This window comes from Scyliorhinus torazame, chromosome 17 (genome assembly GCF_047496885.1).
Source record: "Scyliorhinus torazame isolate Kashiwa2021f chromosome 17, sScyTor2.1, whole genome shotgun sequence".
NCBI lineage: Eukaryota > Metazoa > Chordata > Chondrichthyes > Carcharhiniformes > Scyliorhinidae > Scyliorhinus > Scyliorhinus torazame.
Genome location: NC_092723.1, coordinates 157967174 through 157983677, shown reverse-complemented (window position 1 = coordinate 157983677; position 16504 = coordinate 157967174). Strand labels below are relative to the sequence as shown.

At 41.4% G+C, this 16504-nt stretch overlaps 1 protein-coding gene across 15 annotated transcripts in view; it reads left to right on the top strand.

Annotated features, from left to right (window-relative positions):
• Positions 1-269: 269 nt before the first annotated feature.
• The window catches only part of crebbpb (CREB binding protein b), a 279436-nt gene continuing 263201 nt past the window's right edge, over positions 270-16504 (top strand). For 9 of the 15 annotated variants that reach the window (XM_072481412.1, XM_072481411.1, XM_072481413.1 and 6 more), the window contains exons 1-2: positions 271-1082; positions 3484-4226. In XM_072481412.1, coding sequence (XP_072337513.1) covers positions 998-1082; positions 3484-4226 — 828 coding nt within the window. In that variant the 5' untranslated portion in view covers positions 271-997. Of the gene's footprint in view, positions 1083-3483; positions 4227-16504 lie in introns of all 15 variants that reach the window. The other 6 variants (XM_072481408.1, XM_072481399.1, XM_072481406.1 and 3 more) reach the window with 2 other exon arrangements.

Here is a 16504-nt window from a genome sequence, read left to right as displayed (position 1 = left end):
TCAGAAATTATCGTGAAATCATTTTGCACATTAAATAATACATGGCAATGAATACTTCCAGGATTACAACTCATTCACAGTTCCAAGGCAGGCGCGCATGGGTGGTTGATAGTAAACCCACAATGCATTAGTGGCACTCACGATGACGTAATGCACGATCGGCTGCTGTCGCCCTCATTCCTCCTTGGGCAGGCCAATCGGGAGACGGCGCTCTGATCACGCGGAGCAGTCAGCCCCAACCCGAAGCGACGTTCGAGCGTTTCCGACCAGCTGCCATGGCGGTTTCGGCAATCTCCGGCCCATGGCCCCGCCTCCTACTCTCCTCTCTCGGTGGACGGAACGTCAGGAGGAAAAAAAACTTTAAGATCAACAGCCGCCATTTTGGTGGAAAATTTCATCCGAAATTTCGGAGGAATTGAACGGTGTCGGGAGCTGCGCTCGCTGTCTTGAGGACCCTTCAAAGCCCACATTCGGTTCCTAAATCCACCCGGCCGTCAAATTAGCGTTGATCCAGGCGCCTTTAAGTCGGGGAAAAGCGATAAGAGAAAAGGGATCTGGAGGAGGGGGGGGTTTAAAAAATCCGTATCCCATTCGCTTTGCCGTACCGAGTCTGGGTGAAGTATTGTTTTCATCGCCCCAGTCGGCAGCGACCCGGCGTCAGTCCCCGGCCTGGCCCCGGCCCCATAGCCGAAAATGCGGCCTGACTGACAGGTTTCAATTTATGTATTTTTTTTGCATATAGAAAAAAAGGGGGGCGGCTGGAAGAAATTATTTTTTTCCCTGTGTGAGGGGGGAGTGTGGAATGGCGGTGCGGGGTGTCGTGGTGGGGGAATGGCGCTGTGGCTAAGGAGCGGGCTCTTGGTGCTAGTCTCAGGCCCCGGGGCCTGCCAGAGTTGCCGCTGCGTCCGTCTCTATCCCTCCCCCCCTCACCTTTCCATGTTCATTATATGAAACGCGAAAAAGGGAGGGGGGAAAAACCATATATATAGAAAATAAAATGGCCGAGAACCTGCTGGATGGACCGCCGTCTGCCAAACGGCCCAAACTCAATTCGCCGGCGCTCTCCGCCAGTGACAGTACAGGTAAGGAGGGGACATCGCCTGGGACAACCGGGGAGGGATTGGGAGTGTTGGGAGCTGCGTAGCCTCCCAACATCCTTCTTTCTGAATTGCAAATGTTGGACAAGGACAGCATGCATGTTGTGTCTGTTTTGAAATTAAGGATCTTGTCAGAAACCTTAAGTAATGGTTGGTTGCGAGATGATTTAGTGAGGGGGAACATGGCAAGATTTGTTTTTCTCCTTCCTTCTCTCCACCTCCCCGCTCCTCACAAAATAAAGCTGGCTGCCTTTGCAGTAGTATAATTGGGGAGGTGTGGAGGAGGAATGGCCCCAAAACGTGTTTGCGATCATCATATATTTTAGTTATTGTATATTTAGAAACGAGACAGAAAATGAATTACACGAGCAAATAAATTATTGATCAATGTAAAGTAATTGAGGAATTATTTAACATTTATTTCACAAAGTTCAATTCGGTAATTGATGCACTCACTCATTTTCACACCAACCAAATACTAACTAAATTTTGTCCATAGTTTTGCTATGATTAAAGTTTACCTTGCACCCGCATTTCAACGCAAGTATTCTGTTATAGTAACATCGGAGGAATTATACCGTTGGTTATTTTCGCAACGTGCAAAACATTTCGTTAAAACGAATGGAATATGTTAACATTTCTTTTTAAAAAATCTGTAGATAAAGCATTTAAATTATTTAGCAGTAAATACTATTAAGTATTTCAACTATTTTGTGACAAGTGAAGTAGTAACTTATTAAATTACTTTGCTGAAAAGAAGTATTGCTTTTAACATTGTAGCATTTAATGCACCTGATGCTGTGTAAAACGTGCATGTATCGGAAGTAGCAGTCCTCCGTATTGTCATTATTTTGTAAATAGAAACTTGTAGCGAAGAACTGCGTTATGGCCAGCGCTAGTTGGCGGAAGTTCGGGGTTTAAATTTAATTCTATACTGGCTAGTGGCAAAACGACACCTCCCAGTTATTGCCCTGTGGACTCTGACGAGCCGTGTAATCGATATGACTGTCGAAACCTTTAAGTAACAATAATTACAGTTAGTCGTCAGTTATCCCATACATTACAGCTATTTAATGGGACAAAACCAACTAAAATGGCACTGGGATTACAATATCCGGAAAGAGAACCAAAATATATTCATTTCTCTTGTACATTATTTTAAGCTAATGTTGAGTATCCAAACTGGTACTGGACTATATAGGGAATGCAATAATAAGTATGCACAATTGAGCTTGTGGATAAGATTTTTAAACTAGAGTATTATATTGTTAATTCTGCAAAGGTGATGTTAGATATTTGTAGTGTACAAATTAAAACAAAATGAAGCAGTTTGTGAGGGTAGCTTTGGAAGTTTGTTTACTCTTTTATAACGTGAGCAAATTAACATTTAAACTTGGCTTCCATGTTATGACAACTCATTGAAATAGAATAATACATTGTGGACGTTTACTGTGTACTGTAGGTGATCGATACTTTAGAGCATTCTGTCTCTGATGCTTGAACTGCAGCTTATGCTGCTGCTTTATGTCATGCACAAATATTGAAGAACTATTGATTATTTGTAAGTTCACTTATTCAGCTGAGTTGGTTGTAGTGTATCAAATTTCTAACAAGGTTTATGCAACCAGTGGGGAACCAAGATTTAACTTGACTATGTATTGTATTATTTCCTGACTTTTTACCTTTGCTGGAGCTGCATCCACTGTTGTTGTGTGAAGTCTCTTTAGCAATGTCCAGTGTCAGATTTGTTGTGTTATGGTTTATACAACTGTTACAAAGTACATTTGAAAAATTCACTAGAAACATTTTGACTTGAAACACATGGTTATGCATTTCAGAAGTGCTTACCATTAAACAACAAGGAATACACGTGGTTGTGAGGTTTGGGTAAGTTGGCTGATGATTTGGTGAAATAGAAGTTTCTTCCTAAACTAGCCTCAAGACAACAGTCAAATTCAATGTATTGCCCAAGAAAGATTTTGGCTTGTTTCAGTTGATTTAATGTGAAGCCAGTACTTAGTATGTCATTGTTGTGCAAAGGTATGATAAACAGAAAGAAAATGCTTTTGCACTGTGGTCATTTTTTAAAAATGACTATTTTCTGAACTCCTGTTGAAAGTGGAGAGTAGCAGGGACCATTGCTCACTGCACAAATCTTTATATAACTGGAAGTTTATTACCGAAAATTATCTTTGGGATTGGTTTTGGGTAGGTACATGCTAGTGTTAAATACTTGGCAAGGTATCACTCCTAAAATTAGTTTATAATATTGTGTTAAATTGTGCATTCATGGTATATGTTTATTTTTGAGGTGCAAAAAGTATCTTTAATACAAAGTGCACATTTACTAATCAGATACTAAGAGTGATTAACTTTTATTTTTTAGATTTTGGATCGCCATTTGATTTAGAAAATGATTTACCCGATGAGTTGATCAGATCATCCGACCCTTTAGGACTACCCAACGGAGGCGAACTGAGCCAGTTAAACAGCGGCATTGGTCAAGACGCCGCTTCTAAACACAAGCAGCTCTCCGAGCTCTTGCGGGCTGGCAGTGGCTCCAATCTCACTGGAGGACTGGGAAATGTGAACTCCAGCAGCAACCCAGGCAGATCAATGGACAATCCTGGCCAGGGCCAGCAGAACAGCTCCAACATGGGCAAAAGCCCTCACAATCAAGGGCTCACTTCACCTTCCAGTCTGGGGATGGCTGCTAGTGGTTCAAGTTCTTCAACCCCTGGTTCTCAAGCACTGAACACACAAGCACAAAAACATGGAGAGCAGAAACTTCATAATGCTGCAGCATCGGGTATAGTGTCTGCCAACAACAGCCCAACTGCTCAGACTGGGCCAGGAGGAATGGGCATCAATACCAATCTCAGTCACACCCATCAAGCTCTACTGAACAGCAGCAACAGCCAAGGTCTAATGCAGCAGTCGCAGCAAGGACAGGGACAGGTGCTGAATGGATCATTGGGGGCTGCTGGCAGGGGTCGAGGGGGCATGCAGTATTCAAACTCTGGCATGGGCAGCTCTGGCAGTGTGTTAGCAGAGACTTTAGCCCAGGGATCGGCACAGATGGGTGTACACACGGGTCTAAACACACAGCAAGCTGGGGCTATGGCGAAAGTAAGTCTCTTTAACATTTATTATTGATAGTGTTGTATGAGTCCATGTTTACTATCTAATTATACAGCCGTTACCTGCCTCACAATGTTTGTGAAAGGCTTTAATATTTGGGTGAAGTATATTCTTCTGTGCTTCTCCTGAGGAACAGCCTCCCTCCTGTCCAGATCCCACTGTGTTGTGCCTGCAAGATGAGCCCAAGCTGTGGATTGGGAATTTGAGCCAAGGATAATTTTGAGTGATGTGCTGTGCATTGTCAACCGTTATTGAAGAGTGATAGGCCTTTTCACCACATGTTTTGGGCTAGAGAACCTGGTCTCATTCTTACCCGCATGTATCATTTTTCGGTTATTCACACACGCACATTCTCTGTGCCCCTTTCTCTTTTTTTCTGTAAGTCCCAGTCCCCCATCTCCTGTCTTCACTGTACCTGTATCCTCATAGATGGTCTTTTACTGATTTGTATCTCATGTCAAACAAAAACTAAGATGGCAGGCAGCATGTTGGAGATTGGAAAAGGGAAGAGGTAGTTCGCTACTTGCTGCATCAAATGAAGGATAGAGCAATTTGTGGAGCAGACAGAGGTGAGTCTACCAGCTGGAAGAAATACTTGTGAGCCTGAGAAATTAGGGTGGCTCATTATAGTATGGTTAATGCAAGGGCAGAGTTGTAGAAATATGTAATGTAGCAAAGAAGATAGAGTTGATCATAATGAAATGTAGATCTTTTATGTATCAGCATTCATGTCTCCTGGGCAAATCACAGTCGATGAATTGTTTTTAAAGCGCAGTCACAGTTGTTTTGGCAGCCAATCTGTCTCTAGCAAGGTCTATCAAAGCAAATGCAATGAATAAGTTGAATTATATTTTTGGTGATGTTGACTGATGGACAGGTATTGGCCCAGAGCACTAGGAGAACTTTTGAGTAGCTCAGTGACATCCCTTTTGTCAGCTAGTCTGCCAGATTACCTTGACTGGGCTTTGGTCTAATGTCTCATCCAAGCGTTGGCATCTTTTGAACACTCTCAGTGTAAAATATTAGCTTGGCTAACTTAAGTAGGGTTCGAATCCACAGCCTTCACACTTGGGCAAAGCTGGTTAATAATAATTATTGTCACAAGTAGGCTTACATTAACACTGCAATGAAGTTACTGTGAAAAGCCCCTAGTCGCCACATTCCGGCGCCTGTCCGGGTACACACAGAGAATTCAGAATTCTCAGCCGGTACGGGCATTGACCCACGCTGCTGGTCTTGTTCTGCATTACAAACCAGCTGTCTAGCCCACTGAGCTAAACCAGCCCAATGTTAATGGTTTAGGGCTTCATTCTGCCCTTTTCCCTGGCTTGAGTAAGTCATACTGAACTGAAGAGTAATGAATTATGAAAAATGTGTTTTTGTTACTGCCGGTGACTGGGTTGCGACTGCCATTGAATGGACAACCATGTTTATAACATTCAGTAGAGATAATGTCCTTGCTTCAGAGTTGCTGACACCTTAGGTTTACTAATCTTTTGAAATCTGACAAAATTGAATCTATTGGGTAAGTGAAGGTTGGAATGCATAGGGGGAAAGTTAATGGGCCCGAACAGGGATGTAGCAATTTATCACTGGGGTTACACCTGGAAGTAGTTGGTGGAAGCCCAAATTATCAGATAAAAAGCAAAATACTGCAGATGCTAAAAATATTGCAGATGCTAGAAATCTGAAATAAAAACAAGAAATACTGGAAAAACTCAACAGGTTAGGCAGCGTCTGTGGCGAGAAACGGAGTTAACATTTCAGGGACCTCCAGCGATGCTGATTGATATGCTTGAATATTTCCAGGATTTTTTTGTTTTTATTCCAAATTATCTGAGAATGAAGCGGCATTTAGAAAGCGGCATGAAACAGAGTAATGAATTATTGTGGAACTGAGACCAATAAACCCCCTCATTAATGCCCAGCCAGAGTGGCTTAAGGCGAAGATGAGTGAAACAGTTGACCCAAAGGGAACCTCTCTCCTGGTCTAGTTAGATCAAACCAGGTGTATTACTTCCACAGGCCAAGCAGGATAGTTGTTTCCATTATTAGCTGTAAAAGCAAATGGATGAATATTTGCCGTTGGCCTGTGGTATCTGAATTACTCTCAATCAGATTGATAGTTTGAGATAGGGCTTCATCATATTTTACATGGCCCAATCGACCAGATCACTCTGAAAGATACATGACTTCAAGACTCCATGTTTTCAAAGATTGCCTGGTTTTTGTGATACTTAGAAAAGCCAATACGTGAACGGATATGCATTGTGCAGATAAATTAGCCACAAAACTAATTAGTAGATTTGATTATTTTTCTGAACAGGCTTTAGCCCTAAAGTATGAATTGCTGTGTTTTGTAATGATGCTAGATGCTTGTATCTTTTTTCCAATTTATAACTTGGTTCAGAAGTTAATCATGTATCTTGAGGTAGAATCTTTTGCTTGACCTTCCAACATCATCTGCTTGAAGTTTGCCTGACTTTTTAAAAATAAATTTAGAGTACCCAATTCTCTTCCAATTAAGGGGCAATTTAGCATGGCCAATCCACCTTCCCTGCAAATTAATGTTGTGGGGATGAGACCCATGCATACAGGGGGGAGTATGTGCAAACACCACACGGACGGTGACCTGGTGCCGGGATGGAACCCAGGTTCTCGGCACTGTGAGGCAACAATGCTAGCCACCGTGCCGCCCCCAAAGTTTGCCAAAATTAAGCAGCTTAATTTTGTCCTTTATGTTCATTTTAGATTATAATATTCCGGATCACTGCCTTATAGACATTTTTACATGTTGGTTTCGAACGTGAACATTCCATCTGTACTGTTATAAAATCAGTTTAGTTACAACATTTCTTCATGTTTGGAGGAAGAGCCAGCGGGAGAAGTGCGTCTTGTAGGAGTGCCATGTTTGGGAGTTAGGAACTAAACAGGCACAAGTGAATCAGCCTCTGGCTGCGGCCACTTTCTTCAGTCTGCTTGTTGACTCACAGCGTGGATTTTCAAATCCATTTGCTATCATTCACTGGACTTTTAATAACATCTGTAAATTCTTTGTAACACAATTTTTGAACTTGGCTTTGGTCATGAGGTTAAGTTTTGGTTTTCTGTGCGGTTACTGGTAAAAAGCAATGACACATGACGCAGGCTTCCAAATAACTTTGCACCAGTTGGAACGTGTGGGCTGGAAGTAAGCAGTTGGTGCTGCGGTGTGTGCGTTAGGTTGAGTTCGAAGCTGTTTGTAGAATTGGTGACTGTAGTTCCACTGCTGCATTGTGGCTTTTAGTTGCATGTAAATTCTGAAGACGGCGTTGTCACACCACACATGGATTGACTTAATATGTGTATCCACACAAAAACATAACATCATATCTCACTCGAAAACTAGTGTTGGCATGCATGAAGAGAATGATCTATTCAAAATACCAATTGTTGAATTTTGTAGGAATATTTCATTCATGCTTAATCAACCCTTTTAAAGGGAGTTGAAGCAGGTTTTGGCAGTATTGGCTCTTTCTGCCTTCTTGCAGGTGAAGCAGCCGGATTACTTTGTTTTAATACACATCCATGTACTGATGGCAGGTTTCATGACCCCACACAATAAATACAAAACTTGCTACATTTAGTCGTCATAAATTGGTGAGCGGGATTACAGGCAACATGTTTGTTTGAGCTGAAGTTTGTTCAGGATGCGTAGCTGGCCAATAGAGCATTTAAATAATCTAACCTCGAGGTAACAGAAGCATGGATAAGAGTTCCAGCTGGGCTGAGCCAAAGGCAGACTGTTACAGGTGGAGGTAGAGCTTGTGCTAAGCGGGTGCATGGTTTGTAATGTAGCAGCAGGTCAAATAGATGTTGCAAGCAGTCTGATTTCATCCAAGCTTGGGAGGGGGTTGGAATTGGGGTTGCTGACTGGGTTCAAATGCATTCATGAAGGTTTCATCACATAACTTGTCCTCATGCTCTAGCCATTCGCTAGCTAACAGGATCATCCTTGTGACATGCTGCCTTCCTATTACAATTGGAAATCAAAAAGACCCACTACCCAGTTGGAAGAGGCTAGTCTGTCAGCCAAACAGCCTTTGTTCTCCACTTGTAATTTTTTAAATATCTGGTAAAGAGAAATGTTCAAATAAAATGACCAAATGCAGTTTTTAATGCTCGGGTGATTTTTCTCCAGGATCACTCACACAAGTGTCTTGGAGATTGATTTTCAATTTCTGGAATCTCCAGGCCAACCCTGGACCATTGGCAACCCTAGTTCAAAACAGTGTTAGGGAGAGGTGGTGCCTCAATGAGGAATTTAGAATGGGGCAATAGAGAACATGTATTTAAGAAATGAGATGAATAGGACAAGGTGAGCTGCTCCCAGAATAGTGGGGAGAGGGGCCAAGGTGTGACTAATAAAGGCCACGCCATTATAGAGAGAGCTTAATTATATCAGGTGGTGAAAGGTATGGCCAGGATAGGTAGTTTCGCTATGGTGTCACCACCACTGTGCCAAGTTTCAGTCAAAACCATGATGCCGATGCATTCGGTCATAAATAAGAACGTAAATGGTCACGGTCTTGTCCCTAGGATGTGTAGAGATTCTGGAGGGAACTGTGGGACAGTGATCCACTGACAATCCATGGTAGAGGTGGTGAGAGGGAGGGATGAAGGTTGGCAAGATTAGGCCTCGGTGCGCTCACTAATGCCAACCAGAGTGGAAGATGAGCTTGCCGATGATAAGGAAGTAGGAAAGAGGCCTTTGCAGAATGCCAAGAGAAGTACTGGAGGGTATCTGAGCTTATTTAGGGGAATGAAGCCGGGGAGTAGCAAAGTACAGTGGACGTGACTTCTACTTTGGGATAATGCTGCTGGATTGTTTCAGGAATGCAAATGACCTCGATAACATGACTATCAAAACCAGCCACGCAATGTTAAAAACTTGTAGCAGTTCACGTTGTGAAGCAATTTGACATATTCATTACTATAGTCCCTAAAGATGGAATTTAATTTGCAACAGATGTTAGGATGAAACCCAATTTACTGTACAATGGTCATTTCCATCACTATACAATGAAGATTGAAGCTTTCAACTCTGTTTTAGTGACACATTAGTGCTTGGAAGATCTTTGAAATGTGTTTAAATATGATATCCCTTTGAATTGATTGGCATAAATTGTATACTGATAATTCTGAAGTTTTTTGTGAGAGAATAAGTTGAATTATCTAGTAATTTGATATAAGCAGCAAAAAATGTATAGGAAGGTGGGAACTTAGTGGCAATAAAATAGAATTACACAAATATATCATAAATACAATGGTTACTTTATTATCAGGCATACTTATTTAAAACGTTTGTTTTGTGATTTATGGTGCTACATTAAAATAAATGCAAATTGTTGTATAGAATTAAATCAGGTTCTTTCAAGGATGGGAACAACCACAATGGCGATTTTAAGGTGAACAAAAATATTGTCTGGCTTGGGTTTTGTTTGATACCTATTGATTTATTGGAAATTCCCCCTTGCCTTTTGAGAATTCCCTAAGTTGCTAATAATTTATGATTGTTGCTTAACCCCTTTTACTCTAGTGCATTTTGGAATATACTGTATTGTGATTTGAATGAAATTAATGCTAACTGGTTAATCAGTCAGTAAATGAAATTGTGGGTTAAATGTTAGACTGTAATAGGTTTAATCATATTGTTCGTTAAAGCACAGAATTTGAGAATATTTCATTTCTGCATTTTTTTAAATGTTGAGTTTAGGGCCGAAGTCTTGTTTACTTTAACTAAATTATCTTTTTGTATTCTATCTTACTGTCAGTTGGAAATATGGTTAGGTACCAGAAATTAGTACTATTTGGAGATTTTTTTTATAGGGCTAAGTGGCAGATTCTCTGGCATACTATTGATTCGCAAGTGAAAGGGAAAATAATCCCATTGCCATCACTCAGAAGTGGGAAGTTCTGGATTAAAAGCAAAGTACTGAGGTCGGTGGAATCTGAAACAAAAAATAAAATGCTGGAAATACTCAGCAGGTCTGCAAGCATCTGTGGAGAGAGAAAAAGTGTTAACGTTTTGAGTCCAGGACTCCTCTTCAGAGTTAAAAAGAGATAGAAATGTGATGGATTATGTACTGTATAAGAAAGAGCATAGCAGCTGGAACAGAGTAGAAGGTCAGTGATTGGTGGGAGATAGGAGAGATGGCAACAGAGATGTGTAGGTCATGAGAGAGAGGAAGTGTTAATGGCAGGAGAAGGTGCTAGTTGTTGCATCATAAACAACAAACAAAGAACAAAGAAATGTACAGCACAGGAACAGGCCCTTCGGCCCTCCAAGCCCGTGCCGACCATACTGCCCGACTAAACTACAATCTTCTACACTTCCTGGGTCCGTATCCTTCTATTCCCATCCTATTCATATATTCATGGTAAGATATCAATGTGTTAATGTGCGAATAAAAGTCAGTACTCCGTGAAAGCAAAACTAAATACCAAGTAACAGATGTCCCAGTTTTTTTGGGGGGAGGGGGCTGCAATGGGACAAATAATGTTTTGGATATAAAATAATTTAAAAGGATCAAGATGGAGGAGAACGGTCTCAGAAGTTTAGGGAGGGAATTCCAGAGTTAAGACTCTTGGCAGCTAAAGGCGCAGCCACCAATGGTGGAGCAATTAATATCAGGATGCACTCGATACTAGAAATAGATGAGAAGGTATTTCAGAGGGTTGTCGAGCTGAGGTGACCTAAAGATGGGAGGCCATCCAGTTGTATGTTTGAATCGTCAGCCCCGGCCCTGGGTCACTGTGTGGAGTTTGCACATTGTCCTCGTAGTCTGCATGGATTTCACCCCTACAACCCAAAGATGTACAGGTTAGGTGGATTGGCCACACCAAATTTCCCCTTAATTGGAAAAAAAATAATTGGGTACTCTAAATTTATTTTTAAAAAGAAAAAAAATGTTTGAATCATCAGGTCTGGAAGTAACGGGCATGGATAATGCACAGCCTCTGACAATTTTTTTATTGCTAAGGATGTTTAGGGCATAACATATTAGCATGGATGAATGATTGGTTAGCTAACCGGGAGGAGAGGGGAGAGAGAAGGCATAAGTGGGTTTTTTTTTTCAATTGGCAAGCTATTACTAGTGGAGTGCTACAGGGATCAGTGCTGGGTTCCTGACTTTTTACAACCTATACCAATAACTTGGATGAAGGGGGGAAATGTGTAGCTAAATTTACCAATGACACCAAGGTAGGTAGAAAGATAGGTTGTCAAGAGGCAATGAGTCTGCAAAGGGGTATAGACAGGTTAACTGAGCGAGTAAAACTTTGGCAAGTGATTAAGAAGGCAAGTGGAACATTGGTGCATCTTGCAAGGGGAATGGAATATAAAAGTAGGGAAATTTTACTACAGCTGTGCAGGGCCTTGGTGAGGCTACACCTGGAGTACTGTGAGCAGTTCTGGTTTCCTTATTTAAAAAAAAATACAATTGCTTCATAAGTAGTTCAGAGAAGGTTCATTGTACTCATTCCTAGGGTGAAGGGGCTGTGAAGAAATGTTGAACGGGCTAGGCCTTTACCGATTGGCATTTACAAGAATGAGAAGTGATCTTATTGAAACATGTAAGATCCTGAGAAGACTTGATGGAATGAATGGCTCCATGGCTTCTACATGCAAATGTCATCACAGTCCCAGGGGACCACAGGCTGCTCTCCCCTTTGAGAGCTGACCGGTGGTGATTTAACCTGATGGCCAGCACACCTCAGGCAAGTGGCAAGGTTGAGAAGGCGGGGCATTCATGAATAACCTCAACCGATAGGGAATTGAGCCTCCGCTGTTGCCGTCGCTCTGCATCATGAACCAGCTGTCCAACCAACTGACCTAACCAACCCCAAGAACATACCAGTCAACATGCTACAAGGACAAACACACATTTTATTTTGAATAGAGGTAACCTTGCCTCAATAGTGCTGCTATCAATGATCCAGAAGTATATTGTTAAAAATTAAGAGAATCTTGTCAATCTGAGATGTGTTGTGTTTCGTTTTGGACCATCAGCAAACATTTTCTAGATTGGTTCAAGGCATGTCTGAATGAATACACCTCGGAAATAAAAATTGCTCAAACTTCAGGTAAGATCGAAAGAAAAAATAAAATTTTCCTTCCCTGAATAAAGCTGAAGTGAGAAGATAGGAAATTGTTAAATGATGAACAGTATAATCCAGTACATTTTTTGCATCTTAACATCGATATTAATCTAACTTTTCCAGCTTAACTGCAATGTATAATGGTCACAAACCAGCAACACAAGAGTTTGTGACTTCAGCACAAACTGTAAAAAATCTTTAATTTGAGGTTACAATATGTTGAACAATTATACAATACAATTTCAGTGCCTGATCTCCATGTGTCATCCTATCTCCTGCAGTCTGTCTAATTACTTTCAGTACTATAGTGTGACTTCCTCTAGTTCTTTTGAAAAATAAACACATCAGAGGGTTTGGATTGATGTGCAAATTAATCTTTTTCATGCTCAACTTTTCAAAAATGAGGGAGATTATTTAGTCACTAGCTCACAGAATACCTTCATCATAGGATTTAACACTTTCCTACATAACTCCAGTGTTGTTGTCTCCAGTGAAGATTTCAAGTTTCAGCTCCTCTTTTCTCAATCCCGTGTTCCTGCAGTTGTGGCTTAGTTTACAATAATACCATATTTCTGTTTTTTAACCTGTCCAGCTCATGGTTTATTTTGCAAACCAGTGTCTGGAGGACAAATGCATGAATCAAGCATTTATAGATTTTAATAATAATAATTGCTTATTGTCGCAAGTAGGCTTCAATGAAGTTCCTGTGAAAAGCCCTTAGCCGCCACATTCCGGCGCCTGTTCGGAATATTATTAGTGGTATTCCTGAGATTGGCCACCTGTGGTTATCTTGCCTTGGAATTCACAGAATCACAGAAAATACAGTGCAGAAGAGGCCCTTTGGCCCATTGAGTCTGCACCAACACATGAAAAAGACCTGACCTATCCAACTAATCCCATTTGCCAGCATTTGGCCCATAGCCTTGAATATTATGACGTGCCATGCTCATCCAGGTACTTTTTAAATGATGGGAAGCAACCCTCCTCTTCCAACCTCCCAGGCAGTGCATTCCAGACATCATCACCCTCTGGATAAAAATGTTTTTCCTCGCATTCGCCCTTAACCTCCTGCCCCTCAGCTTTAACTTGTATTCTCTCGTGACTGATCCTTCAACTAAGCTGCTCCCTATCTACCCTGTCCAAGCTACTCATAATCTTGTATACCTCGATCAGGTCGCCCATCAGTCTTCTCTGCTCCAGCTAAAACAACCCAAGCCCATCCAACCTCTCTTAATAACTTAAATGTTCCATCCCATGCAATATCCTGGTGAATCTCCTTTTCACCCCCTCCAGTGCAATCACATCCTGCCTATAATGTGGTGACCAGAATTGCACACAGTACCCCAGCTGTGGCCTCACCAAAATTTTATACAACTCCCAACATGGCCTCCCTGCTTTTGTAATCTATGCCTTGATTGAATGCAAGTGTCCCATATGCCTTTTTCACCACCTTATTAACCTGCACTCCCGTCATCAGAGATCTATGGACAAACACGCCAAGGCCCCTTTGTTCCCCAGAACATGCCAGTGTCATGCCGTTCATTGAATACTTCCTCGGCAAATTTCACCCTCCAAAGTGTATCACCTCACACTTTCCACCTGCCACTTATCTGCCTATTTGACCATCCCTTCTATATCTTCCTGTAATCCAAGACACTCCACTTCACTGTTAACCACCCGGCCATCTTTGTGTCATCCTCAAACTTACTGTTCCTACCCCCCACATAGCTATGTTGTTTATGTAAATTATGACTAATAGGAGACCCATAACAGATCCCTTTGGTAAGCCACTGAACAATGGCTTCCAGCCACTACAGCAGCCTTCTGTCATCTGCTCCTTGCAACTAAGTCAATTTTGAATCCACCTCATCAAATTACCCTATATCCCATATGTATTTGCCTTCTAAGTTTCCCATGTGGGACCTTGTCAAAGGCTTTGCTGAAATCTATATGAACTACATCAACTGCACTACCCTCATCGACACATTTTGTCACCTCAAAAATTCTATCAAATTTGTTGAGGCATAACCTCCCTCTGACAAAGCCATGCTGACTATCCCTGATTAAATCTTACTTCTCCAAGTGGAGATAGATTCTTTCCTTCACAATTTTCTCCAATAGTTTCCCTACCACTGACGTGAGACTCACTGGTCTGTAGTTCCTTAGCTTATCTCTACTTATCCCTTCTTAAATAGTGGAACCACATTAGCTGTTCTCTAGTCCTCTGGCACCTTCCTCGTGGCCAGAGAGGAATTAAAAATTTGGGTCAGAGCCCCTGCAGTCTCCTCTCTCGCCTCCCACAGCAGCTTCGGATATAATTCATCCAGACCTGGAGATTTGTCCACTTTAAGCATGCCAACACCTCTTATACCTTGTCATTCCCTGTGTCAATTTGGATTAGAAAGCAACTTATTTCACTGCCCGTCCTAGCTTCACATAAATCCTGTTTCTGTCCCTCAGTTTGAAACTCACAAAGTCAAAATTAATCATCACTGCAATGGCCGGGAATCAAACTGGGTGAGCTGCTTGGAAGGCAGCTATGCTTACCATTGTAACACCATCGCTCGGGTGGGGAGTGTTAGTATTTCATTGACTTTCTGCAGCAAACTCGTGGTTCATTGTGAAAATATGCATGCTGCAAATTATGCATGTCAAAATGTTGACTTTTCAGGAGGAAGCTGTTGTATGAATGATTGCAGAAGAATAAGATTCACCAAGCATCACTTTCACTGCAGTAATATACATGTTAAGTGAATTACAAGTTAATAGCATTCTTTGGAAGCATTTTGTTGGATACATTTTTGTATTTATAATAGTGAAGTAGAGTTGTGTTAGGTACAGTTACAAATTTCCAATTTTGACCCTCATTGATAGTATCCTGTAATTCCAGGTCTGTTGCATTGTGGTTAAACTACAGCTACTGTATTATACCTTAGCACCATGCCTTAGATTCATTTCTTCAGTAGATCAAATTTTCTCCCTACATTTATGACCCGAGTGATTGTTGGTTTACACTGAATTTGGTCTGAACCCCAACTGAAATTGGGTTCAGATTGACCAAGCATTGTCCATTTGAGGTTCTGCATAGTGGAGCAATGCTTCAATTTTAAATTTCTCGAGTTCCTCTATCCTCAACCTCTCCCTGACCACCTCCAGCCCTAGAACTCGTAGATGTATGTATCCCCCAATTTAGCTTCATGCTCATCCTCTATTTTTAGCTCTCCACCATTGGTTGCCTTCAGCTGCTGAAGTCCTGAGCTCTGAAAGTCCCTCCCTAAATCTCCCTCCCCCTCTCTCTTCCTTTAAGGCCTGCCTTAAAACCTACTTCTTTGACTAAGATTTTGGTCACCTTTCCACATGTCTCCTTATGTAGCTCAATGTCAAATTTAACTCTTTTATGAAGCAATTTGGGATGTTTTACTGCGTTAAAGACACTATATAAATCCACGGTGTTGTGGTAGAGATGAAAAAGCAGTATGCTGATGTCTGGCATCGTTGTGTTATTTGCTCACAGCCAGGAAAGTTCAAAATCGTGGATCTACTGTATATCTTAAATCTATTCTTTTTTAAGGAGAACTGCCCAATTAAATAATGTCATGATTGAATAGATGGTGCATTGGGTACTGCGAAGGGTAAACTAGCATCATCAGTGGACCAGCCTAATGGAGGGTGGAATGTTGAACATACTGTAGTTACTAATGTATAAGTAATTGAAGTCTTTGAATATTGTCTCTCCAGTAAGATACCTGTTGTGATTGTAAAGTTTCCTGTTGGTGACGTGAGACTTTGTTTTCAAGGTGGCATGTTTGTTCAACGAAATGTCAGGTTTGATTTCTCGCCCCCTTTTTCATACCTGTGTCAGTATTGAAGAGGCTGCTCGTCGGTATACTCAGCTTAAGAACAAATGCCCCCAGGCGTGATGCACCCAAACATTGCTTTTGTACTTTTGAAGTTTAGGAGTATATGGGTAATTGGACAGGTGGCCTTATCTTTGGAGTTACAGTACCAGCAGAATGGTATTGTTAGTGGATTTTAAAAAAGATTTAACAAGCTGTGAAGGACCTAACCGGTTGAAACAAAATAGTCTGGTGAAGAAGCAAATAGATGTCTATGGAACTCTGCTATGT